The sequence below is a fragment of the Brassica napus genome, chromosome A7 (genome assembly GCF_020379485.1).
Source record: "Brassica napus cultivar Da-Ae chromosome A7, Da-Ae, whole genome shotgun sequence".
NCBI lineage: Eukaryota > Viridiplantae > Streptophyta > Magnoliopsida > Brassicales > Brassicaceae > Brassica > Brassica napus.
This window is the reverse complement of record NC_063440.1, coordinates 22,320,852-22,347,823: the sequence shown is the minus strand read 5'-3', so window position 1 is coordinate 22,347,823 and position 26,972 is coordinate 22,320,852. Positions and strand designations below refer to the sequence as shown.

Below are 26,972 nucleotides of genomic sequence, written 5' to 3'. Positions count from 1 at the left end.
GAACGAAAAACGAAGAAAGAACATTCAGTATAATACTAGATAATAACTTTAAACATGATATGGAATGATTCGTTGAATTTCATTACATTTATACCCCTCTGTTTAAAAAGATGTATATTTGAATTTTATACACGTTAAAATACATATTAAATTTTGATTATAAATATATTATTTTCTGTAATTATCTATTTTTTATAACACTAAATTAACATAAATTTATCACAGACAATTATTTTTTTCAAAGTTTAGAATTTATTTTTATGACATAATAAACATGCATAAAAACGTAAAATTTTATTTTTGAAACAAATTTCTTCGCATCTTTTTGGAGAAAGTATTTCGTGAGAAACTAGTTACACAGTTATTTCATGAGTTATCCATTGGTTCAAAGCTCTAATGAGCTCGACTCTATTCACATATGTTTTCAGATAACTTTTTTTGTGACCAAGAGCTTGGTATCATGGTTTCAACCTCACAAGTTATAGCAAATATATATGGCCGTTTTAAATTCTTTAGAAAGTATAGACAATTTGATGACAAAAAGACAATTTGTCTTATGGAGTTATGGTTCGTTCCTTTGTTGTATGGTCGAAGAACTGCTTTAGGTCTAAAACCAAATTTGTATTGTTAAAAAGTAATCAAGGCTATAAATCTTATATATTGAGTTACGTAGAACCAAATTATGAAACGGTCATGATTGTAATATAACATCTTATAAAAATGATTAAAGTAGAAGGATCACTTCATACTTACTTGACTTATAACAAAAGAGGATATATTTTGAGCGTTACGTACGGAGGTTTCTAAATTACTTGGAAACCAAACAACTCGTTTTTCAAATACCGTAGAGAAATTGATGGCGACGCGCGCCGTTTGCTTCATATTGTGATTCCTTAAACCACAATGAAGCTTTCTTCTCTTTATCCAAAACCTTAAAACATATATATACACACGTGCACACTTATAGAATCATCAAAAAGAATCTTTCACCGGAAGTTAATACGTTCTTAATTAAGCTTTTATATCATTCCAGTAAAAACAAACATACAAATGGCATCGTCTCTAAGCTTGGTTCACATCTTTACCATCCTTGTAACAATTACCATGTCCCGTTTTGCTCAGTTTGACGCAAGAACAAGTCTTAACGTTCTGAGTTTCGGGGCGAAACCAGACGGAGTTGTAGATTCCACAAAAGCCTTTTCGGATGCATGGGACTCAGCGTGTCGAGTGGAAGACTCGGCCATGATTTACGTGCCAAAAGGAAGGTATTTGATTGGTCGGGAGCTTCGTTTTGAAGGAGAAAGTTGCAGAAGCCGTGAGATAACCCTAAGGGTCGATGGAACTTTGATTGGTCCTCAAGATTACAGGTTGCTTGGGAAAGAACAAAATTGGTTCAGTTTTGTTGGTGTTCACAATGTTACTGTTCTTGGAGGTTCTTTTGATGCTAAAGGATCCACACTATGGAGTTGCAAGGCCAATGGTCAAAACTGCCCTGAAGGTGCAACGGTATGTCATATGTGCTAGCTGAAATCATTAATTTGGGTCGCTAATTTTAATTTTAAGGCCAAACTTTTGTAAAATGTTCCTTTGCCTTCGTTTTTGAGTTTAACAAATGAAAAGAGAATATAACAGTTTAAAACCAGCTTATTAGAGTTTGCTTTTAGTACAACTTTTGTTTTTCAATTTTAAAGGAGACTCATACACATATATGCCATATTTTATACCAAAATATTAAAATACTCTATATTTTCCAAAATAAACAAATTAATAAATTATATCCTAAAGTCTGAAGCGTAAACCCTAAAAATTAAATAGAAAACTCCAAATTGGTGTATGTGTCAAACTCCTTTTTATATAAAAAGAAACAAATTGGCCATTTTTAGTTTAGTTGATTTTTGTTTTTTATTTTACATTTTTTATAAGAAAATGCAAACAAAAATAACAATCATGACCTTATATATTTACCGCAGACACTGAGATTCATGGACTCTTACAACGTCAAGATCATAGGAGTATTGTCGTTGAACAGTCAATTGTTCCACATAGCAATCAACCGATGCAACAATGTAAAGATTGAGGATATCCGCATCATAGCACCAGATGATAGCCCCAACACTGATGGAATTCACATTCAGAAATCGACTGACATCGAGGTCAGAAATGCTTCTATCAAAACTGGAGACGACTGTATATCTATCGGACCTGGTACAAAGAACTTGATGGTAGATGGAATCACCTGTGGTCCTGGTCATGGAATCAGGTACATATAGTAACACCTAGTGATACATTACAAGTATTATTAATTGGTCTAGTTATATTGGTCTCACATATATTATTTTGTCCAGCATTGGTAGCTTAGCGAAGGACCTAGAGGAGGAAGGCGTGGTAAACGTGACAGTGAAGAAGGCAGTGTTCGTACGAACGGACAATGGGCTAAGGATAAAGTCGTGGCCACGTCATAGCAAAGGATTCGTGGAGAGGGTTCGGTTCTTAGGGGCTCTTATGGTCAACGTCTCCTATCCTATCCTCATCGACCAGAACTATTGCCCTGGCGATTCTTATTGCCCTACTGAGGTCATTTTTCCTTTAATGATTTTTTATATTGCTTACTGCAAAGCCAAAATTGGTAAAAAGTAGAAAGAAATGCGATAACAATTTTGGTAATAATTAATATTATTCAAATAAAAACACATTCGATAAATGATCCATCATATTTTAAAAATTCTTCAATAACGATTCTACAAATAGAAAACGAAGTTTGGTTATTGTATGCATGTGTGAATTGTTTTTATTTATTTACATATCTTAGAACTTAACTAGAAGATGGAATTAATATTCATGTGTGAATTGTTTCTAAAACATAAGTGACTAATGTGAAGAATTTAAAATTTTCAGGAGTCGGGAATCAAAATAAACGATGTAATATACAGTGGAATCATGGGAACATCGGCCACAAAAGTTGCTATAAAGATGGATTGCAGCGAGAGATTCCCATGCACTCAGATACGAATGCAGGCAATTAATCTAACTTATCGCGGTGGAGCAGCAACGACTTCTTGCATCAATGCTTCCGGTAAGCAACTTGGTTTGGTTATACCCAACGGATGTCTCTGATCGGACTCTATTCGTTTTTCTTGACCAAGACTTGTAAAATCAAACATCATACTGGTCCTATAGAAACTGAATGTAATTTATTAACACACATTATGGGTTTATATACTTTATAACCCTTGTAAATAATTCTTTGTATATATACATCATGTGGTTGTAACTACTGTCTACTTACATGTAAATAAATAAAAAGGAGCTCAGCAGTTTCACGCAAACGAATCATTGTCGCAATGCATGTGTTCTAAACTAAGGAATTCGAAACTCTACAAAAATGGAATTAACGATTTGAAGAGTACTCCAAATCAATGCTAATGATTAATATAAAAATGAGAAAAACGCAGCCCACCAATCCAAACAGCCGTACCAAATGTTCAAAAAGAGGAAAAGATTGAATAAATTACATAAACTATTCAAAAAAGGAACTGCCAGAGTGTTTGACATGTTTATAAGTAGGCTACACCTCCTCTTCAATAATCCAATACCACCAAAAATGCATACTAAGCACTCATTATCACGAACTGAAAAACTACTCACATGATTTTCACGGACAAGTGTTCGTAATAACATGGTATCAACATCAGTACTACCAAAGGCCGCAGAAAACAACATGATGTACAAGAATATCAATTTAAACCATAGGAAGATAAAATAAGGAGAGTAGAAGTTAAATAAAATGGAAATAAAAAATTGGACACATTTACTAGTTCCTCATGCAAAATAAAATTACATCATTAGTCTCATTTCAACCACTAGGTAAAAGAAAACTGTGAGACGCATAAAAAATTACGATTTGATAATAATTAAAATAGTACAACGTTAGAAATATATTTGACAACAAATAAAGACCAAAACACCTCAATAATATTTTTAAAATCAAATAAATATAATTATTCTGCCAAACTCCTAAGATATATAGATATTTCTAAAATGTATGTTTATTTATCCAACTCAAATTTTAGAGGGTTTCAAACAAATTCACGAATGTTTTCTAAATTTCTTTTCTTAGAAAATCGTTTTTGAGATTTTTTAAACTAGACAACATTTATCTTATATAAAAGTTATTAATTAATTATTTTTATTGTGAACAGTTTAATTTAATAAATATTAATTTTTGATTGCTCTTTTCATAATAATATTTTTAGTGCTACTACTGAGATTATTTTTTAAATTCATGTAATACATGCACAAAAGTAAAGTCTAGTACCATATGTCGACCGTATACTTTTCACAATACAAAATAAATATTCATCATTAGCAAAAAAAACAAAAAAGAAGAATATTCACAAAACATCCCGGAGAGATCCGGAGCCGGGTAGAAGATATTTGACTATTTGTAATTTCGGATAGGACACGACCCGACCCGAAACAAAACGGTCAAAATCAGCAGAAACACGTTGAATCATTCTTCTCAGGGCTGAGTGACGAGTCACGACGCGATTCATTTGAAGCTCGAAGTATCCTCCACTTCCTCTCTCTCTCTCGCGTTTGATCGATCCTTCCTCTTTGTAGATGTAAGTCGCACAATCAATCCTCTCCATTGATGAGTTTCTAGTTTCTCTCATCATCTTAGTTTCATCGCAATCAATCAATCAATCAATTCTTCGTGTGTAATTTCATATGCTATTGCGATTTTAGTGAAAATCTGAATTGTTTCGTCATTTTGTGGAATGATCTATCATAGAGTATTAAAATGATTGTGATTAATCAATGATATAATCTGTGTAGAATATCAAATGTAGTGAGCTATGTTTGTGTATAATCACTATGCAGATAACATTGTAGAGTTCGGCTTTTGATGGTGTGTAGCTAGCTGGTTTCATACTGTATAGAGCTTTAAACATTACTTGCAAAAAAAATGGCTTCAAGAGCGCTTCTCCGAAGAAGGAAGTACATCGTTCAGTCTCTAAGTGAACAGTTTAACACGATCCAATGTCTTTCAAGCGTTGAGCGTCAAGGATATGAGAGCATTAAGGGTCTGGATTCTGGAAAACCTGATTCCAAATTGCCTTATTTTCTCAAGAATAAAGAGTCGTTCACTTCCAATTTGGATGGGTTTCACACAAGTCGATTGCTTCAGTCTCCTAATTTTAGTAACGGAGGAGTTGGAAAGTTAGAGTTTCCTTACCCGTGGCCGTTGGGGTATAGATCGGTTCAACAGTCTTTGTGGTCTTCTGTGGCAACGGCCAACAAGCCTGATGATGATAAAAAGGGAGAAAAGATTACTTCACAAAGCAAAGAAGCCTCTCCGGAGGAGTGTGATGAAGCAGTGGAGGGGCTGAGTTTGGCTAAAGCTAAAGCTAAAGCGAAGAAATTGGAAGAATCGCAAAAATCTGATGTATACATTATGCAACGTGTGAGGGCGTTTCTTCTTGGAATTGGTCCTGCTTTGAGAGCTATTGCGTCCATGAGCAGGTCAGGATTGTGGCTTTTGAGCTGTATTTGATGGAATTTTGTTGTTATTTTTAACATATGATCTGTTTTTGCAGGGAGGACTGGGCCATCAAGCTTCGCCACTGGAAAGATGAATTTAAATCTACCCTGCAGCACTACTGGCTGGGGACAAAGTTGCTCTGGGCTGATGTCAGGATTAGTGTTAGGCTGCTTGTTAAACTTGCTAATGGGAAAGGTCTCTCTAGGAGGGAAAGGCAGCAACTCACTCGAACCACTGCTGACATTTTTAGATTAGTCCCGGTTGCAGTTTTCATTATTGTCCCGTTCATGGAGTTCTTGCTACCTGTAGCTTTGAAGCTGTTTCCAAACATGCTTCCGTCAACTTTCCAGGACAAGATGAAAGAAGAGGTATTGTTAAAAAATCTTCTTTGTTCTTTATGGTAGAAATGTTTAGCCCTTGATCTAGTTCCCTAGAAGAATTTTTAATCTTTTGAACACGTTCTTACATCTGAGTACTGGAATTTCTTTTGTTGAAACTGATTTAGAGTACTAAGGCTACTCAATGCTGATAGTAAACTAGTGTACAAATTTAGGAAGAGAAGAGCAAAGAGGCTCAGTTTATTAATGCTAAAAGATACACAAATCATATTTATATTTTACTATTTTGATCTGGGAAGTATGATTTTGATTGATCTTTTGTCGTCTCACAGTTACTCTTTCCTGTTTGTCAAGTTAGATGCTAAAATTCTTGGAACGTTTCCTTTTTTAGGAGGCACTGAAAAGAAGGCTGAATGCAAGGATGGAGTATGCAAAGTTTCTCCAAGATACTGTGAAAGAAATGGCAAAGGAAGTCCAAACCTCGCGCAGCGGTGAGATAAAAAAGACAGCAGAAGATCTAGATGGATTCATGAACAAGGTTTGCTTTTCTTGTTATTTTGTACTATTCTGTTTAGTCACGATAGACTGATACCTTCGTTAATCAATTGTATAGGTCAGAAGAGGAGTAGGTGTTTCAAATGATGAAATTTTGGGCTTTGCAAAACTATTCAATGATGAGCTTACATTGGATAACATTAACAGGTTACACATTAGTCAAAATTGTATATATTACGGTACTACTTCTCTCTTGGCTTGTTTTGTTTATATATAATCTTCTTAACTGCAGGCCTCGATTGGTAAATATGTGCAAATACATGGGTATTAGCCCATTTGGAACGGATGCATACTTACGTTATATGCTTCGGAAAAGATTACAGGAGTAAGTTCACCACTCTGCTTATACTGCCATTTTTCTTGTCTCAATTTATTCTCTCATTTCCACATGACCATTGGGCATTGCCGTTCCTTGGACTTCGTAGGATTAAAAAGGATGATAAGTTGATCAAAGCTGAGGGTGTGGAGTCTCTCTCAGAAGCTGAACTTCGCCAAGCTTGCAGATACAGAGGAATGCTTCAATTGGGTTCAGTTGAAGAAATGAGACAGCAGGTTATTGCACGTTTAAATATTATTCAGCATGCAATCTTTTCTGGAGGTGGTATTAAACAGATGATACTCTTTGTGAACAAGAAGAATGATCTTGTGTTTGGTACATGTGTTGTTTTAGAAGTTAAACTAAACATATAGGTGATTTCTGATCTGCAAATCACTTTTTTCTTGCAGTTAATTGACTGGCTGGATTTGTCCCTCAACCATTCAGTTCCATCATCCCTCCTAATTCTCTCTAGGTAAGCTTTTCCTGCAACTCAATATACTATACGACAGAATTAAAAATGACTTTCCCGTATTTGTCTTTCAGATCTTTCTCGATGTCTGGGAAACTCAAGCCAGAAGAGGCTGTCCAAGCTACTCTCTCTTCTCTGCCAGACGAGGTTCTGGACACAGTTGGGGTCACAGCTCTGTCATCAGAAGATTCTGTATCAGAAAGGAAGAGGAAGTTAGAATACTTAGAAATGCAAGAAGAATTAATCAAGGTCTTTCTTTTTCTTTTCCTACCAAAGTAAATGCATGATTGAGGAAACTATGTTTCTCTTTTTCCGTGGAGCCTTGGAAGTTTTTTTCTTGCATGCATGAAGTTGCTGAGATATTACCAGGAAACTCTTTTCTTGCTTACGTTGGGATTCAAATTGAATATAGGAGGAAGAGGATGAAGAAGAGGAAGAAATGGCAAAGATGAAAGAGTCTGCTTCAAGCCAAAAAGATGTAGCTTTGGATGAGATGCTGGCTTCTACAGCTAAAGATGCTAATGAACAAGCGATAGCGAAAACACTTGAGAAACATGAGCAGCTCTGTGAGCTCAGCCGTGCATTGGCAGTTTTAGCTTCCGCATCTGTATGAAGGCTTTTACCACAATCTCCATTTATTTTACTATAAGAGGTAAAGAAAACAGTTAATGCTTATCGTTTTTTGACTTGTTTGGATCCCAGTCTGTTAGCATGGAGCGTGAAGAGTTCCTCAAACTAGTTAAAAAGGAGGTAAAATCTGCTTTGTGTTGCCTTCTAGCTTTAATCTTACATTCTTGGACTTTTTCTGAGTAATTTTATCTTCCTTATGTTACAGGTAGATCTATACAACAGCATGGTAGAGAAAGGTGGTACAGATGACGAGGAAGAAGCTAGGAAAGCTTACTTAGCTGCTCGAGAAGATAGTGACCGAAGTGCTCAGAAAGCAATCGCTGATAAAACTTCTTCTGCACTGCTAGATAGGGTAACAACAAAGTTTATTTTTCTGTATCTGTAATAAACTATAGAAAGTCTTATTAAATCTCATCTTCATCTACCTTTCCATCTTTAGGTTGAGTCAATGCTCCAGAAACTTGAAAAGGAAATAGATGACGTCGATAACAAGATTGGAAACCGCTGGAGACTCCTGGACAGGTCTGTGTGGAATCATCCTATAGATTTGTTTCTGAATAATTTGGCAGTCGATAAATACAATTTTGTATGTACAGAGATTATGATGGAAAGGTAAGTCCAGATGAAGTTGCATCGGCTGCGATGTACCTAAAGGACACATTGGGCAAAGAGGGAATTCAAGAGCTTATTCAGAATCTTTCTAAGGATAAAGGTCACAACTCTTTTTTCTTTTTTCTTCCATTGCCTTAACTTTTCAACTTGATCGAAGCTCTTTTTTTTCCCTCTTGTAGATGGCAAAATTCTGGTGGAAGATTTGGTGAAGTTAGCTAGCGAGATTGAAGATGCTGAAGAAGCAGCTGAGGAGGCTGCGAATGAGCCAACCAAGCCTTGAGATTGTTTGTTCTTTTGTGTGTTGTCTCATTTTCACGATTCATTTTTCTGTTTACTGGAAAGTAAAATTCATATAGTATGACTAAAATCTATCATAATAAGTTTCTTGACACGTTTTTTTTTGTTATCAACATTATTGGTTTCTTCAAGAAAAGCTTTTTTATATGAGTTTGATATGAGTTAACGTGGGATAATAGATGAATGAACAAATTGAATCAATAAAATATCGTCGATTGGTTAGCATGGACAAAATATTTCACATACTCACTATTTAGGCTTTGGAGAAGCGTGATTCGCAGATATGTAGTTCGCTTTAACCGAACCACGACCAACACCATTTCTGTTCCCATTGTTTCTTCTTCTGTTGAATCTGAGTTTAGTGAACTCGTTACAGAAAGTCAAAACTCGACGATGGATTATTTTGAAAAGTGTTTTATTGATCAGAAGAAAGTAACGGTTGACAGATGCGTGAACAAACGGAAAGTAACCGGTGCTCGTCTGAGTTAGCCGTAAAAGTATAAGTCGGCGAGAAATGTAAGAGAGTAAATAGTTTTTAGCCGTCAGTCTCTGTGTGTGTTCAAGTCTCTCCTTCTGCTTGGCTGCTCTTGTTCTCTTTTTATATTTAAACCTCTTTTTATGTTCGTCCTAGGTTGGTTAAACCTAATGGGCTAAGACATGCCTTCTGGACCGAGCAGTCGGGCTATCAAGCCGAGCCTGTGGACCAAGCTGGTGGCACCGAGTAAAGTAGAGCTTCTGAGCCGAGTGTGAGTGTTGAGCTGATCAGCGTCGAGGAGCACCCAGTCGAACCGACTAAATAGGCTGAATCTCTTATTTGATGGCCTGGTGCAGGGATGTAATCCATCTCGTACATCTTCCAATCGCAGAACCAGCCTGACAGCAAAACTCACAATGTCTTCTCGCTCCTCATACCTTCGACTCAAGCTTTAATTCTTCATCTTGAATCAGGGCACTGTATAAGCTTCCTTAAGTGTAGGCAAAGGAACGAGCGTTTGCGCTATTGAAGAAGTAAGGGCAAACTTCATACTAGTCATTGTCGGTCACTGTTTCAAGAAAATCATCAAAGAAGTTTGACGAAATCTAGGTCCGATAATAGGAGAAGAACGGAAAAAGAAAATGGTCTCGTATGCGGATTACATAGATCTTAGAATCGATGAGCCAAACCATGTGGTAGTTAGGTTTGTAGATTTGATACCAATTACAAAGACAACAAAAGTCTAAGACTACAAAAACATAAACTACAAGTCTTACAAAATTTTGAGCATATTGAACTAGTTTTCAAACTTAAATAAAATAAACCAATAGTCAACTAAAATTTTATGGACCCACTACCAGTGGCGGAGCCACATTGTGTGAGAGGGGGGCATTTGCCCCCAATAACTTTTTAAAATTCCATGTAAATCTCTCAATAAATTCAATATGCCCCCATTGTTTTGATCAAATATACTTCTAATCCATCAACTAATTTTACTCATGCCCCCAACAAAAAAAATATCTGCCTCCGCCCCTGCCCACTACTAAAAAGAAATCGAGGCATTACATTCTCAACTATTCAAATCTATAAATATCTCTGTGGATGTGGTTCAAAAAAAAAAGTTCTCTGTGGACATAACATACACGAGGAGCGATTTGTTTGACAAGACTGTCCGTATGGTGGTGAAAATCTGAAAATATTGGACCAATTGTTTTTTTTTTCTGTTGGTTACTGACATACCTACATGTTATATTCATAGTACTATCACACGACAATGAATGATCAAGTCCCCAGAAGGTCCAAGGAAAAAAAAAGTCTAGTGATGGAACACATGGACTAATCGAACTATCAACCTTTCTTTATGACAACATTCTCTTATCTGTTTCTTTTCCAAATTTAATTGCCACCCTCTCCTTTTCTTTTCTTCTTTTGTTGAAAATCTCCTATTACTTTTTATCTCTAAGTAACTTTGCTTTTTAAAATTAGACACTTTCAGTTTATGGGATGCAAATTCTTCTTCTGTTACTATTTTTGGTTTAGATAAGCCCGGATGCTTACGAGCATAAGATTCTTGTAACATCTTGTATGGCTGTTGTTTTATTAAAAAAATAATAATAATTGAAACTTATTTAATTTTTGGTTATACGGTCTTGTGGTATTTGTAAATAAGGGATCGGAAATAGAATGCTACACAGTTTTTTTGCTTAGAAATACAAATATCTACCTTTATGAATTAATTTATTTTCTAAAACATATATACTCCATTTAAAAACAGAGGGAATATACGTGTTGTCCTTTATTATAGATTCTTTTAATTATTCGATACTCATTTATTACATTTAGTGTATATGAAAAGTGAATAAATTGACCGAAATATTTTACTTGTTTAAAAACTTAAATTTTTGTTTTTGCCATTTTATTCATTCGATTATTACATTAACATTTAAGTAGCGTGTATGTGTATAAAGGCCACACAAATCTCTTGGCTTAGAAACAAACAAACTCAATATTTTTCCAACAAGTTTATAGATATAAATATGATGAAAGTGTATTATGTGATCACCAAGATGAACTCAAAAGTAGAACAAAAAGCAGATTCTATTGCCACTGGTTGTTTTTCTAGTCCATGTTTTCCGAATGTTAAGATACCGTTGCATCAAACTAAAATGATATGTATTGTAGCTATATAACACTCCTATTTCATGTAGAATCTATAAAATATTGCATCACGCACCATATAAGTAAAAACATTCTCAGTTGTTCCCCCTTTGATTTATTTAATGCATATTAAACTATTGTAGTCATTATCACCGTTCATTACTCGTACCATAAAATGCTTATTATAGTACTATAGATGTTTTAATTTCATTAGGGCATGTAAAGTCAACTGATTAAACGAAGAAACCCATGACCCATCGATCTAAGTTCTTCGTCCTCCGCAGCCATTATCCCTCTGACAATTGAAGTAAACCGCAGCCACGGGAAGGCCGAGATTGTATAGCGCAGCAAACTCACGAGTGTTAAATTGTGGGCGCCACCCTGGTTCATACACTGTTTGCCTCCCGAGCTGCCGGAACAATACCAGCACGAGACGATGAATTCCCGAGGTGGGCCTTGGACTCTCGTAAGACACAATCTCATTGCCTGCGAAAACAGCCATAAAACATATATATACATTGGTTCTATCAACCGCATATATAGCCGTCAATCTTTGGAATAAAACTCACCAAAGTTTGTTCCAGTTGTCGCAGGGATATCAGTCACCAACCTGTAATGAGAGTATCCATATAGACTTTTACGATATTGTACCAACCCATATTAAAATGCTACTTAAACTAAAGATTTGTAAGAAAGATAATAACGTAATAAATAGGTTATCGGTGCTAATGAGATAGTTATATTGTGATTGTAAAGCAATAGATCTTCGGTGTAAGTGACACCAAAACATGCATTAAGTAATATTCAAAGCGCGTCTTTGAAAGTTTGGTATGGTGCATGCATACTTAACAATATATATGTAATATGGTTCATGCATTTACTAAAGTGAAACATATATATATATATATATATATGTTTTATGTAACACTAGTAGATAAAAATAAAGAGACTAGTAGATAAAAATAAAAATATATAAAGTGACACTAAAAAGAGGTGTTGTGTAGTAGCTGTGATATAACAGGAAACCTGGTCCTACTAACTTCAAGTCACAAAGATACGTCATCAGGCTAAGAATGTACAAACAACTTTAAAGTGAAAAACCAAATGTTTGTACAAGTCATGTCCAATTGGATTAATGTGTAGCTTGTTTTTTTTTTTTTTTTGATCAACCAATGTGTAGCTTGTTTAAGAAAACATTTATACCTATGGTATATATATAGTAATGCTAAGTTTTTGAATCTCTTCAGTTTAGCATAAGGTGTTTGGGCTTTGTTAGGAGACAAAGTGATAAACCGCTTTCTCAAAGCTGATTCTACATGTACTTCTATTAAGCGCAAAATTTTTTTACTTTTGTTATCAGTGAATTACTTAATTTTAAAGTCTCCAATTAATATTTTTTCATTTTTCCATGTCTAGTTGTGTGTATATATAAATTAAAGCAAAATTGTTTGAGGATATAACAAAAAGGTGGATAAAAGAGGTGAACTAGTTCACAAACCAATGGAGATATTCTCGAAGGTGCGGGTTGCTAGGACTTGGAACATCTGGATCCACCATAACCTTCATTAAACCCATCAACACTAAAATACGTTACAAACAAGACGATTTTCTTTTTGGTAAAAACAAATATATAAGTATCAGTCTCAAACTGATGAAGAAAGCATAATTAAGTTTGAGAAATGAAGTAACACATGAAAGAAGAAGAGAAAACGGTAGGTAGTAGCTACTAGTCCAAAAAACGGTAGGTTGTAGCTAAGTGTATATATAGGCAGTGTATCTAAAAGACTAACTTGAATATACTTATTCAACAGGCATCAAATATACCACAATAGAGATCAAATATTCATCAATATATTTGTTAAATGGCCATCCATTTTCTTAATTATTATATTTTAAACATTTGAACCCATATACTTTTGCCTTTTATGAGTATTGTAAAATTTCTTAGAAAAATTACGATCTAAATTATTAAAGGAACAAAGAAAATCCCCAAGATTCTTACCGAAACTAAAAGCAGTAGTATGCAAAAAGTTTTGGGAAAAAATGAAAACCTTTTGGCAAAAAAAAGTTTCTGAAAAGAAACATCTGAGACTTAGAAAAGAGACCAAGAAAGAAGAGAATTCTGGTAGGATATAAAACTGTTTACATTTTCTTTGGGATTTGGTGAAATGCTCATGGGTTCATCTTCATTGTAAAAGATAAAAAAAAAACATTATACTTACTGCTATGGTATATCTCGAAGTTAAACCAATAAATCGTAAGAGAACAGAACAAGAGAAAGATTTCACTAAAGGCCTCTTTGTGGGTCAGCGTGGCCAAGATAAATTGCATGAAAGAAGAAGAGTAATGAAGCAATGAAGAAGAAATAAGAAACAGAGAGTTTAAATGTAAGAACCAAAGTATAGAAGTTCCTTAGGTCTTCTCCACCAATCTCAACTCTTGGCTTGTTGATAATTTGAGAAGGCCTTATATCCAACCCATTTGTCACCTCTCTTTGGCCGTATGTAACCCTTAGATCGATTGATCTTGTGAACCGTTCAAGAACGTCCCCTATCACTCCCCCTACCACAAGAGGATCTCTGTTATTTACAGACATCTCTGATCTAAAACAAACAGGTTGTTTCTGATTTATTTATTGGTTCTTCTATCTTCTGAACCAACCCTCTACATGTCACGTATATATATAGTGTCTTGGGAGTCGGTTTAACTCGGGTCGGAGAGCTCATCACCGCAATCTTTTTCCTGTACAGTGATGTACGAGAATCCAAAACTGATTCTACGTACATCACATATTGTCTTCTTATTCCATAATTATTATTTTCTTTCTTTTATGTATTCCAAAGCCACCACTCTAATAGCTAGACTGATAATATTCCAGATTATCTCGCACCCACTTGGTAGCCAATAATATTTTTATATATCCTTTAACTATATATACCTTTCGACTTATGACTCAAAATAAATAAAATATCTCTCCACCATATTTACTAGTGTATTGTTTATACATAAAAGAGTGCAAATAACAGCGAAATCTGTGTTAGAAAACATAACTTTTTCTAGTTTAGAAGAACAGTATTTTCGTATAAAAATACCCATTTATGAACGAGTATTAAATGATTTGTGGTAATAATTATGATGTGTAATAATGATAATTAACTTGTCTTGATTTGAAGAATTTGTACCAAACGATTTACCTGTAAATGAACACAAATATAAATATTTATAACTAACTTAACTATAATAACTTTTTATTTTTAGGCTATACATTGATTATACAAATAATGGTATTAGCTTTTCCTTTTTGTTTTTTTGTTTTTGTTTTAGCTTTTGCAACAAACTTTTTCGAATTGGTAAAAATTGTATCTACGTTAGAACTTAGAAGAGTGGCCTACCTTATTTTGAAAGACTTTCTTATTAGAAGAGTTGTTATATATATATTTAACCCAGAGGTGTTCCGGACCTTAGACAGAAACAACGCAAGATAAATAAATTAATTAGCACACAATAATTTATCTTACTTTTGATATTTGTATCTCCAATTTGGACTTCTGGAATCTTATATATATATATATATAATTTAAAATAGAAATTAAATTTTATAATATTAAAATTTACTTTTAGGTCTTTTTGTCATAACATGATCGGAAAATATAAATCTAATACGATGTCAATAGTGTTTCGCTGTAACATTTAAGTTAATTTTTTTTGTTTACTAGGGATTAACCCGGGCTACGCCCGGGTTTTTTATTTTTTTCTAATTTAAGTTGTTAAATTATTTATATTAAGGCTATGATTTATATTTATATAAATGTTAAAATGCATGTCATAATTAAAATTTATTTTTAAATTTTAACACGTTAAATTAACATATTTTTTACTATTTAAATATTTTTTTGTAATTTTATTGGCTATCTAGTTATCATATTTAGCAAAACTATCTTTTGAGTGTTGGAATAAATGTTTTAGAGATTTTATTAAACTGCAGAGTATTTTTGGATCGACCACATGCTCAACATTCGAATGATCCGTAAAAAGATGGTCGATCTCCTTGGCCAGGTAAGTATAATTTTAGCAAAAATATCTTTTATTTTCAAATATTAAGTATATAACTATTCTTTTTAATATTTTTTTAATTGTATTTTTGATTAAATTATTGTATTATAATGGTTATGTAAATATTTTTTGTGATGTTTGAATTTTTGTTGTTCGTATACTTAACCTAGATGATATTGATGTTTAACAATTTATTGTTTTCTGGAAATAAAAAATAATGATATATCAAAACGTATCTAAAACTTGTTAAATGATAGTATAATGTAAATTACATCCATTATTTGAAAATAAACATTTGTTGTTTTTATTTTTATTTTAAATCAGAAATTATTTTTATTTAAAAACATTATTCATATATAATATAATAGTTTAAGTTTTGAAGATTAATCTATATATATAAATTATGTATATTTTTTAAAACATAATTTAAGATATTATATATTGAGTATCTGAATAAAAGCTGAATTTCTTATCTTGAAAATCAGATATTTATATTTTTGTCTTCATGTTATACTCACCAATCCATCATTGATATGTATAACTCAGTATGTTTTTTTAAAAAACTTAGTTTTAAGTAATAAACGAATTTAATAAATTAAATTCATCACCTATAATGTTCTGTAAACTATATTTGAAAACTCTCTAAAATTATATTTTAAGCATAATATTATTATTATTTAATTTAAGTTATTTTAAACATAATATATGCTAAACCAACTTAAATTATATTTACAATAGGACCATCCTAAACCGGTTAGTAAACCAAAAACAATACTAAACCAACATGAACCAATACCTGATTCGGCGAGGAAGGAAGTGTTTCGGGATAAACGCTTGAATGGTTATTAACTGAAATGGTTTGATCATGAAAGAGTTAGTATGAATATTAACAATAAAATTATAGATTAGATTAATTTAAATTTGTAAGAATACCTTTGAGTCTATGAAAAGCAATTCAATTCCCATGAATAAGTTTGACTTTTGGAAGTTGCGGGTTTCCCAACAATGAATCCACCTAACAAAAAGTTTGCTGTTATAAAAAAATCTCATTCAAGGTCATTAAAGGTTTCTGAGACGGCAAGAGTTGATAGTGAAACCATTTTTTTGCTCGAGTGCTTTGAAATTTTCCTTAATAGTGTGAGGTTGATGTGGATGGAATAATGAGTTTTATAGAGACTTTCTTGATGTAAAACTATACATTTTTTTTTGTTTAATGTGGTATTTCCATTTTTATATATTTTACTACCATTTTAAGATAGAAGTACATTTAAAGATAGATGCTTAAATCTTAATGTACTTTTTCCATTTTTTTTAATGTTTATTTCCATTTCTTATATTTTTATTTACGTAATATCTATATTTTATATTTTTAAATAGATATTTAAATATTAATGTACTTTTTCCATTTTTTAAATTGTGTATTTACTTATATTATATATTTTACATTTTAAGATAGATGTTTAATGCTTGATTAACTTTTTCCATTTTTAAAAAATTGTGTATTTACTTATTATTACATATATAATTCATATATTATATATTTACATTATTTAATTATTATTTATTTTCATGTATATGTATTTCCATTTCTTGTACTTTTAATTTACTTAATATCTCTATTTTACATTTTAAGATAGATGTTTAAATCTTAATGTATGTTTTCCATTTTTTTAAATTGTATATTTCCATTTGTTTTACTTTCTATTTACGTAATATCTATATTTTAAATTTTAATATGTATTTTTAAATCTTAATGTAATTTCCCATTTTTTAAATTTGGTATTCACTTATATTATATATTTACTTATTATTTATTTTTCTTTATATTGTGTATTTCTATTTCTTATACTTTCTATTTACTAATAATTTTATATTTTAAGATTGATTTACATTTTAAGATAGATGTTTAAATACTAATGTATTTTTTCCATTTTTTTAAATTGTGTATTTCCTTTTCTTATACTTTCTATTTTCTTAATATCTATATTTTACATTTTAAGATAGATGTTTAATATTTAATGTACTCTTTCCATTTTTTAAAAATTGTGCATTTACTTATTATTGTATATATAATTCGTATATTTATATATTTATAATATTTACTTATTATTTATTTTTCTATATATTGAGTATTTCTCTTTCTTATACTTTATATTTAGTTAATGTCTATATTTTATATTTTAAGATAGATGTTTAAATCTTTACGTATTTTTCCATTTTTAATGTAAAACGGCAATGTTTAATAGAAGAACTTGGACAAATAGTGAAATAGTTATATTTATGTTTTTTTTTTCTTTTTTTAATAAAATGGTAATGTTACATTATGAAGATAACCCTTTTTTTTTAGTGAACAATGGTAATCTTACATATGTTTAATGTAGTTTTTCCATTTTTTTATGTTGTATGTTTACATATTATTGTTATTTTTAAATGTAAAATGGTAATTTTACATATGTTTAATGTAGTATTTCCATTTTTTATGTTGTATGTTTACATATTATTTATTATTTTCGAAATTATATATAATTGTTTTTTACAAAATAGTAATGTTACATTATGGAGATAAGCCGTCTTTTTTTTAAATGAAAATGGTAATCTTACATATGTTTAATGTAGTTTTTTCATTTTTTATGTTGTATGTTTATATATTATTTTCTTAAAATAAAAATGTAAAATGGTAATCTTACATATGTTTAATGTAGTATTTCCATTTTTATGTTGTAAGTTTTACATATATTTATTATTTTCAAAATTATATATAATGTTTTTTGTTTTTTTTATAAAACGGTAATGTTACATTATGGAGATAAGCCGTCTTTTTTTTAAGTAAAAAATAGTAATCTTACATATGTTTAATGTAGTTTTTACATTTTTTTAATGCTGTATGTTTACATATTTTTTATAATTTTCAAAAATAAGTAATATTAAAATGTAAAACTATATTTTAATGTCATGTGTCATCTTTCGAGATTATATTATATATTTACTTATTATTTATTTTTCTTTATATTGTGTATTTTTATTTCTTATACTTTCTATTTACTAATAATTTTATATTTTAAGATTGATTTACATTTTAAGATAGATGTTTAAATACTAATGTACTTTTTCCATTTTTTAAATTGTGTATTTCCTTTTCTTATACTTTCTATTTGCGTAATATCTATAGTTTACATTTTAAGATATATGTTTAAATCTTAATATACTTTTTCCATTGTTTTTAAGTTGTGTATTTCTTTTTCTTATATTTTCTATTTACTTAATATCTATATTTTACATTTTAAGATAGATGTTTAATATTTAATATACTCTTTCCATTTTTAAAAAATTGTGCATTTACTTATTATTGTATATATAATTCGTATATTTATATATTTATAATATTTACTTATTATTTATTTTTTTAAATATTGAGTATTTCTCTTTTTTATACTTTATATTTAGTTAATGTCTATATTTTATATTTTAAGATAGATGTTTAAATCTTTACGTATTTTTCTATTTTTAATGTAAAACGGCAATGTTTAATAGAAGAACTTGGACAAATAGTCAAACATATTTATGTTTAATGTAGTATTTCCATTTTTATGTTGTATGTTTTACATATATTTATTATTTTCGAAATTATATATAATTTGTTTTTTTTTATAAAACGGTAATGTTATATTATGGAGATAAGCCGTCTTTTTTTTTAAAGTGAAAAATAGTAATCTTACATATGTTTAATGTAGTTTTCCATTTTTTAATGCTGTATGTTTACATATTTTTTACAATTTTCGAAAATAATTAATATTAAAATGTAAAACTATATTTTATGCCACGTGTCATCTTTCGGGAGAAATTTTTTCCGCTGATGTGGACGCCCTATGGAGTCTCAAAAGCTCCATTTTATTAGTAGAGTGAAAAATAGTAATCTTACATATGTTTTATGTAGTTTTCCATTTTTTAATGCTGTATGTTTACATATTTTTTACAATTTTCGAAAATAATTAATTTTAAAATGTAAAACTATATTTTATGCCACGTGTCATCTTTCGGGAGAAATTTTTTTCGCTGATGTGGACGCCCTATGGAGCCTCAAAAGCTCCCTTTTATTAGTATAGATTTATAAACGATATAATGCATGGGAAAAAAAAAATATCCCTTATATATTAAAAGAGGAGCATTGGAGTTAATGCTTTCACACCGTGTATGACACGTGTCCATTGTACAGAGACTCTCACAAATTAGTTGTCTTAATTGGTTTTGCTATTACAGAATTTTTGGAAATGTTTCATTGATCTAGAAAATTAAAAAAACCACTCGTGGAATGAGTTATCACGTAAAGTTTAAGCTACGACATCACCGTACCATCGTAAAGATTATTTCCCATCATGAAGACTTTCCAGAACAAATACGGGTGTGCTCTGTCAGTGCATATCGCGAAGCACTAGATAGTAACACATGTAAGTTAGAAACACAGAATCGAAAAGATGAAGACGTAATTAACTTTTCTCTTATACGGGAGATATAAACATTCATATCGGCGAAGAACTCAGCATGAACACTTTCAAGAAGAGAACACTCTGAATCTTAGAAACGATATATCACCGAGCTCGCTAAGCATTTTTCATCCACACTGCATAATGGTTCTTGAACGTGTATATATTGTATGAACTATATAACCCACTCTTTTCTCTTAAAAGAGAGACATGACTATTCATCTCGACGAGAACACTTTGAAGCAGAGTACACTCTGTATCTTAGAACCGAGACATGACCAAGCTCGCTAAGGTGCGCAGCTCCACACTGGAGATTTTTTCGTTTTATTAGTATTCTATTCACATTTATATTTTTGTTTTGGCTTTCAATATCTTACTTAAGAACTATTATGATAAATTCTTTAATTATGCATCTTAATAATAAATGAGCTTTTAAGTTATAAAAGACTTATTTTATTGTTTAAATATGTTTTTACCGTTCTTGAAACTTTCTTCCGGTGTTATAAAGTCCTACTTTATCAATCATATATTGCAAATACAGACTTTATTTTGGATGTCAAACATTAAATCACCGAGTCAATTCACCCCGCGCAAGGCGCGGATTATCACCTAGTCACGTATTAAAGGACTAAATAATATGACAGCTTTATTTTCTTACAGTGTAGCTCAAAATAAGACTTAAGAAATAACGAGAGAAGCGAGTTGTAAAATGTGATATAGCTAGCGTTCTTAATTTCAAGTTCCAATAATAGACACACATATGGCATATTTGGTAGGCCTGGGCACGGCCCGTGCCGCACGGGTCAAGTACCCGGCATTTTTTAGGTACTTGTTACCCGACTTGGTTTGTTCAAGTTCTTGTATTTGTTACTTGTATATGACTTGTTTTGAACAAGTACTCGCTATACCAAGTACTTGCAATTTTTTTTAATACTTATAAATTACTTAACTTGGTTTATTACTTGATTTTATCTTTTACAGTTTTACTTGACTTGATTTGATACTTGATATTTTCAATTACTTAACCTATTTTCCTTAACTACTTGAAGTTAAAACACATAATTTTACTTTTACAACTCTGTATATAAATCTCAGATTTCCGTTAGGCTAAATCGGTTAGTACTAGCCCAATAGTTTAGTAATATTGGGTATTTATATTTAAACACACAATTCTTTTAGTTTTATAGACATATAATACATCAAATTTTAATTAACTAATAAATTAGATACCAAATATTTAATAAACTAAATAATATATAACAAGTAAAGGAGCAAGTAGAGGATACTTGATGTTAGGAGTTTTCAAGGCTCCTAAGACAAATGTTGTAGTATAAAAGATTGTCGAACCAGTTCTGAGGGATATTAAAGCACTGAGAATGCAAGTACTCACTTAATCTAAGTGCAACCAATGATTTAGATGAGTTTTAAACTACTACTAATACTAGAAAGCAATAACAGAATGATACTTTCTTGACTAAGGGAAAAGAGAACTCATGGGCATAGGGATTAGACCTTGGGTGATCAAGTATCGAACTAAGGATGGAAAATGATCAATCAAACTATCAACCTTAAGCCTAGACACAATTCTAAGCAAGCTCTATGTCTAGATGAATGCTCATTTGCTAACATATCTCAAACATCAAATGTCTTTGGTTGAATAATATGAAAGCAATCATTACTAACAAGTCTATTAGTTATCTTAGCACCTTAAACAACAAATGTCTTTGGCAAAGTATACTAAAAGCCCAGGAGAGTTGTCTCGGGCATTTCATCGAACACCTTTCGGGTGAGAAATGCCTAAGGATCAACAACTGAGTGGCCAACTCAGAAGATGCATTATGATTACTCTACTAGCAAGGAAATATGAATGATCTACACTAAAACATCCTAGCTCTAACCTAATCACCCTTAATCTCCCTAACCCATGAATTCCAAAGGTGATTACTCACTAATCTCCATGATTCCTCTTAAACCCATATTGGATTTCAGATTAATCATGTAAAGAAATAGATAAGAAATCAACACAAGAACATAACAAATCAAAACCCAAGAGATGAACTTCTCAAGAGAGTTCTTGTGTATTTCTCAATAGATCAAAAGATAAAAGATAATCTGCCACTGGTGGCTTACAAAGTATTAAAACATAGGTTTTTAGAAGTGCAAAACGTGCCTTCAAATTGCAAAAAGGTCCCCGAAAAATTGTAAATTTCGGCAGCAAAATAACGCGGAGCGACTTGCAGGTGTCGCTCCAGCAAGTCGCTCCGGAGCCACTTTTAGTGTCTCCGACAGCACAAACGCGAGCGACCTTGGTGTGTCACTCTAGCAGGTCGCTCTGAACATCGGGAGCGACTTCAGCACGTCGCTCTGGAAGGTCGCTCCAGGGTCAAATATGTGTGTCTCCGGATGTGAAAACGCGAGCGACTTCGTGCAGTCGCTCTGGATGAGTCGCTCCGGGATGTGGTGCACAGCGACCTCATGTAGTCGCTCCGAGAAGTCGCTCCAGGCAGTGCTCGTCCAAAGACCACTCTAATCACCTCCTTTGAGCTCCAAATGCACCCAAATGTCTCCAGAAACTCCATGTGGTACTCAAATACCTGATAGAGACATATGTATGCAAAATGCAACCTAAACATGTCTAAATCCTAATCTATATGATGAAAATGTTTATGAATGAATGGATAAAACAATGTAAATATGCAAGATATCAACTCCCCCAAACTTGTTCTTTTACTTGTCCACAAGTGAACTTTCTAGCACTCATAGGGAGAGAGGTTGAAGGTGGGAGCACATAGCCAAAAGAAACACAACTAACACACTCTCTTATTACACTCTAGCTTCTCTAGGCCTATCTTAACTCTTTTTGTTCTTACACTCATCATCAAGCATCCACACATTCAAATCAACCAACTCTCACATTCCTTATGCACAAAACATCAGGTGAATTCTTGCAAATGGTCAGTTGGTCCAAGTCATTTGGTTGGGTAAGGGAAGGCTTTTATTCAAGTGATTCAAGAGGTTCAAAACATATGATCTTTAAGGTGGTTTACTCTCGAAACAAGTAGCCTTGACATTGCACATAATATATCTAAGAAAGGGATCAACTCATGCATACAATGCTCAATCTCCATTGTTCTACCCTTTTCCCAAACATACAATTACACAATCATTCCCAAATGTCAAACCTAACTCACATCTCTCACCAAAAGATCCTAAGAACTTTAACTCCTTCTCTTTGAAATCTACAAGGGATTTTTCACAACCTCAAAACATTTCTTAGCTCCTAACAACTTTGCTAGCCCCCTTTTTCTTTTCTTTTCCTTTTTTTTTTTCTCTTTTTTTTTTCGTTTTTCTTTTTCCGTTTTTTTTTTTTTTTTTTTTTTAGGCTGGGGGCCAAGACTTTTCAAAACTTGAGCTAGAGGCTTCTATACTGGTCCCAATAGAACAATTCACTTAAGCACAAAGAGTCTATTCTTTTCCTTTTTCATTTCTCCCAAATCATAATCACAACACTCACCCCCACCTATAGCTAGACAATAGAGTGCCCAATCTAGCAAGAATGAAGATCAAGCATTGTCGTTCCCGATACTCTCAACATTATGCACATGTAAGACTTTCCGAAGAAGGCCTCACTCATCAAACAATGAAAGCTTAAAAGGAGGGAAGGGTTTTGGGAGTGGTCTACCACTAGAGTTTGTCAAAATAAGATTGACATAAAGGATGTGACAACTCAAGTGTCTATAGCCATGACTCAGTACACAAGGGACCATGAGCAAGAAGCATTAAGTTCGTTTCAGTTCAAATAAGGTTGTAGTTGGCTTCAAAGACTGAGTTTCAGCAATCAACAAGTTTCAGGAAGAGTTTTCAAGGCTCGAAACATACAAGTCTTTTTGAGAGGTGCAAAAGCTAGTCAAGTGCAACGTAGTGTTCTTTACAAGGCATTCAAAATCATTGCTCCCAATGCAAGTGAATGCAACCTATATGCTCTAGACTCTCCTAAAAATGCAAATGATGCAAACTAAATGATTGATTTTTTTTTTTTTATCTATGCAAATAGGTATGCCATGCATGACTCAATGAAACAACATCAAAGCAAACATGATCAAATACTTGGTACCTCCCCCAAACTTGAGTTACACAGTCTCTGTGTCGTCAAGTAGAGAGAGATACCGAAAAGAAGACTAATATGCAAAAATGAAATGGTATATACAAGGGAGTGTGGTGGGTTACCTTCTATAGGGAATGAGTAGAGGGAGATGCTCCCTCCTCGTCGTCCTCAGGTGGTAACTCTTCAAGGTGCTCATCAGCAGGAGTGTCCATCTCTTTAATGTAGAAGGCTTGCCCGAACACAGTTGGTTTCCTCATTTTCCTCTTGATGTCAAAGTGGAGGATGTTCTCTTTACCCAAATGGAGATCAATCGTGTCTTCCTTCACATTAACAATAGCTCCTGCTGTAGCTAAGAATGGTCTTCCTAGAATCAATGGGTCTTGAGCCTCCTCACCCATCTCAAGCACCACAAAATCTGTAGGTATCTCATACCTTCCAATCGTCACAGGGAGGTCCTGTAAGATACCCACATGATACTTCACTGAACGATCAGCTAACACCAGAGAGAGTCTACACTTTTTGTACTGAGTGAATCCAAACTTCTTTGCAACAGACAAAGGCATCAAGCTGACACTAGCTCCCAAATCGCAGAGACATTTCTCAAATACCATAGGTCTAAGAGCACAAGGTAGTGTGAAGCTTCCTGGATCCTCTAACTTCTCGGGAACATCAAGCCTCTGGATGATGGCACTGCACTCATGGGTAAGAATCATCATGCCTTCCATCTCCTTCTTCTTTGCAGCTACAGTATCTTTCAAGAACTTGCTGTATTGAGGAATCAACATGAAAGCATCGATGATGGGCATTGCAACCTGAGCTTCACTCATTTGCTTCTCAAACAGAGCTTTGTACTTCTCTAGCAGCTGCTTCTTGAATCTACCAGGGAATGGAAGTTTGGGTTCATAGGGAGGAGGAACAAAAGAACTTTCACTTGCTGGAGTAACAACTTCACCATCCTTTATTGTCTTCTTCTTCTCTCCAACCTTTCCTTTACCTTTGGCTTCCACTATCTTCTCCAAGATCTCGTCATTGATCTTCTCATCAACAATCACCACTTCATCATCTATGTTGATGGCAACCCCCTCACCTAGTTTCTCAGCATCCTTAGTGAGGGTTCTAGGAGGTAACTGCTTACCACTCCTAAGGGTGATAGCTTTGGCCTCCTTGGGATTTTGGTCAGACTTTCCAGGTAGAGATCCTTGCTGGCGATTCTGGTGAGTATTTATGGAAGCAAATTGATTCTCTAAATTCCTGACTGTAGAAGCAAGGTGTGAGAATTTGTTGTTGAGCTCATTGTAGCTCCCATCAATCTTGGAATGAAGGTTCTTCAACTCATAACCAACTTGCTTCTCACTTCTAGTCTGAGACTCCAAGATTTGCTTCAGTAAGGTATCAGTGCTGCTCTCTTGAGGAGCAGAGGAACCAGACGAGGGGTTTTGCTGAGGCTGATAGCTGCCTTGCTGGTTGTTTCTTGGCGGATAGCCACTCTGTTGGTTGTTTGGATAGGATTTCTGTTGGTAGTTGTTGTACTGAAAGTTTGGCTCCTTTTTGTACCAGCTACCATTGTTGTTGATGAAACACAACTCCTCTTGACCTTCCAAACCCTCAACCTCATTGACAGCAAGTGGATCTTCCTGCTTGGAGTTACCAACAAACTTCAGCTGCTCTTGGGTTGCTTTTTCAGCAATGAGTAGGTCGATCTTGTCTTCCAAAGCTTTGATCTCTTTCCTCGTCTGCTTATCATCTGTTCTACTGCCTCTGTCGTGGTCTCCACTGTAGACTGCATCACTCTTTACCATGTTGTCAACCAGCTCTTCTGCATCCTCCTCAGTTCTCCCCAAGAAGAACCCATTGCTAGCTGTATCCAGTCTGGCTCTGTACTTAGGAAGAGCACCACGGTAGAATGTGCTCAGAAAGCTCTCCTTAGAAAAGCCATGGTGTGGGCATTGAGCTTGGTAGCCCTTGAATCTCTCCCAGGCTTCACTGAAGCCTTCCAAGTTCTTCTGTTGAAAGCTGGAAATCTCGTTTCTCAGCTTAGCAGTTCTTGAAGTAGAGAAGAACTTCTCCAAGAATGCTTTCTTGCAGTCATCCCAAGTAGTGATGGAGTCACTGGGTAGAGACTTCTCCCACTGACGTGCCTTATCCCCCAAAGAGAAAGGGAATAGCTTGAGCTTTAAGGCATCTTCGGACACACCATTGGTTTTTGACAACCCACAGTAGCTGTCGAACCTGTCCAAGTGATCAAATGGATCCTCTAGAGCCAAGCCATGATACTTGTTGTTCTCGATCACGTTGAGGAGTCCTGATTTGATCTCAAAGTTGTTGTCTGCCACAGCGGGTGCTCGGATTCCCAATCTATGACCATGAATGTTGGGGCGGTCGTAAGTGCCAATGGGTCGAGCTGCTCGCTGTTGGTTTTGAGGTATGTCTCCCATATCAGTACTCAATCTCTGCAAGCGAGCCTGTTGCTCTTCTTCTCTTCTATTTCTAGCACACTCTCTCTCTAAAGCCCTGATGTCTGCTGCTCTTGGAACTAGGTTTGATGGACCCCTGCTCCTCAAGTTCATACACCTGTAGATTAAAGGGAGGTGAAGAAGAGTCAGTAACAAAAGAAAATAAAAATGACTTAGTCTCAAGCAATTGACTAAATCTCAATGTTTAAATCTACTCAGAATTTGGCAACGGCGCCAATTTGATGTTAGGAGTTTTCAAGGCTCCTAAGACAAATGTTGTAGTATAAAAGATTGTCGAACCAGTTCTGAGGGATATTAAAGCACTGAGAATGCAAGTACTCACTTAATCTAAGTGCAACCAATGATTTAGATGAGTTTTAAACTACTACTAATACTAGAAAGCAATAACAGAATGATACTTTCTTGACTAAGGGAAAAGAGAACTCATGGGCATAGGGATTAGACCTTGGGTGATCAAGTATCGAA

General features: G+C 33.5%; 3 protein-coding genes and 1 non-coding gene across 5 annotated transcripts; 3 read left to right on the top strand and 1 right to left on the bottom strand.

The window, feature by feature from the left end:
• Positions 1 to 58: 58 nt before the first annotated feature.
• Positions 59 to 4,165, top strand: LOC106426256 (polygalacturonase). The gene is made up of 4 exons (XM_013866969.3): positions 59 to 1,506; positions 1,971 to 2,260; positions 2,346 to 2,574; positions 2,896 to 4,165. The coding sequence occupies exons 1-4, from the start codon at positions 1,051 to 1,053 to the stop codon at positions 3,112 to 3,114; spliced, it is 1,194 nt and encodes a 397-aa protein (XP_013722423.3). The 5' UTR covers positions 59 to 1,050; the 3' UTR covers positions 3,115 to 4,165.
• Positions 4,166 to 4,388: 223 nt separating this feature from the next.
• Positions 4,389 to 8,912, top strand: LOC111199282 (mitochondrial proton/calcium exchanger protein-like). 2 transcript variants are annotated; one of them, XM_022689061.2, is made up of 15 exons: positions 4,389 to 4,622; positions 4,882 to 5,523; positions 5,598 to 5,910; positions 6,272 to 6,418; positions 6,494 to 6,582; positions 6,668 to 6,760; positions 6,861 to 6,987; positions 7,162 to 7,226; positions 7,298 to 7,472; positions 7,636 to 7,830; positions 7,926 to 7,973; positions 8,059 to 8,205; positions 8,293 to 8,375; positions 8,450 to 8,565; positions 8,645 to 8,912. In XM_022689061.2, the coding sequence occupies exons 2-15, from the start codon at positions 4,967 to 4,969 to the stop codon at positions 8,743 to 8,745; spliced, it is 2,256 nt and encodes a 751-aa protein (XP_022544782.2). In that variant the 5' UTR covers positions 4,389 to 4,622; positions 4,882 to 4,966; the 3' UTR covers positions 8,746 to 8,912. The 2 variants fall into 2 exon arrangements, with proteins under 2 accessions (XP_022544782.2, XP_048591905.1); XM_048735948.1 differs by having other exon boundaries at positions 4,412 to 4,622; positions 4,918 to 5,523.
• A 2,480-nt stretch (positions 8,913 to 11,392) lies between these two features.
• Positions 11,393 to 14,056, bottom strand: LOC106426212 (protein TWIN SISTER of FT). Its single transcript, XM_013866926.3, has 4 exons — positions 13,790 to 14,056; positions 12,893 to 12,954; positions 11,964 to 12,004; positions 11,393 to 11,880 (listed from the first exon to the last, which is right to left on the bottom strand). The coding sequence occupies exons 1-4, from the start codon at positions 13,988 to 13,990 to the stop codon at positions 11,657 to 11,659; spliced, it is 528 nt and encodes a 175-aa protein (XP_013722380.2). The 5' UTR covers positions 13,991 to 14,056; the 3' UTR covers positions 11,393 to 11,656.
• An 11,906-nt stretch (positions 14,057 to 25,962) lies between these two features.
• LOC125576848 lies at positions 25,963 to 26,069 on the top strand. Its single transcript, XR_007315271.1, has one exon. It is a non-coding gene; the product is annotated as a small nucleolar RNA R71 (small nucleolar RNA).
• Positions 26,070 to 26,972: the final 903 nt, after the last annotated feature.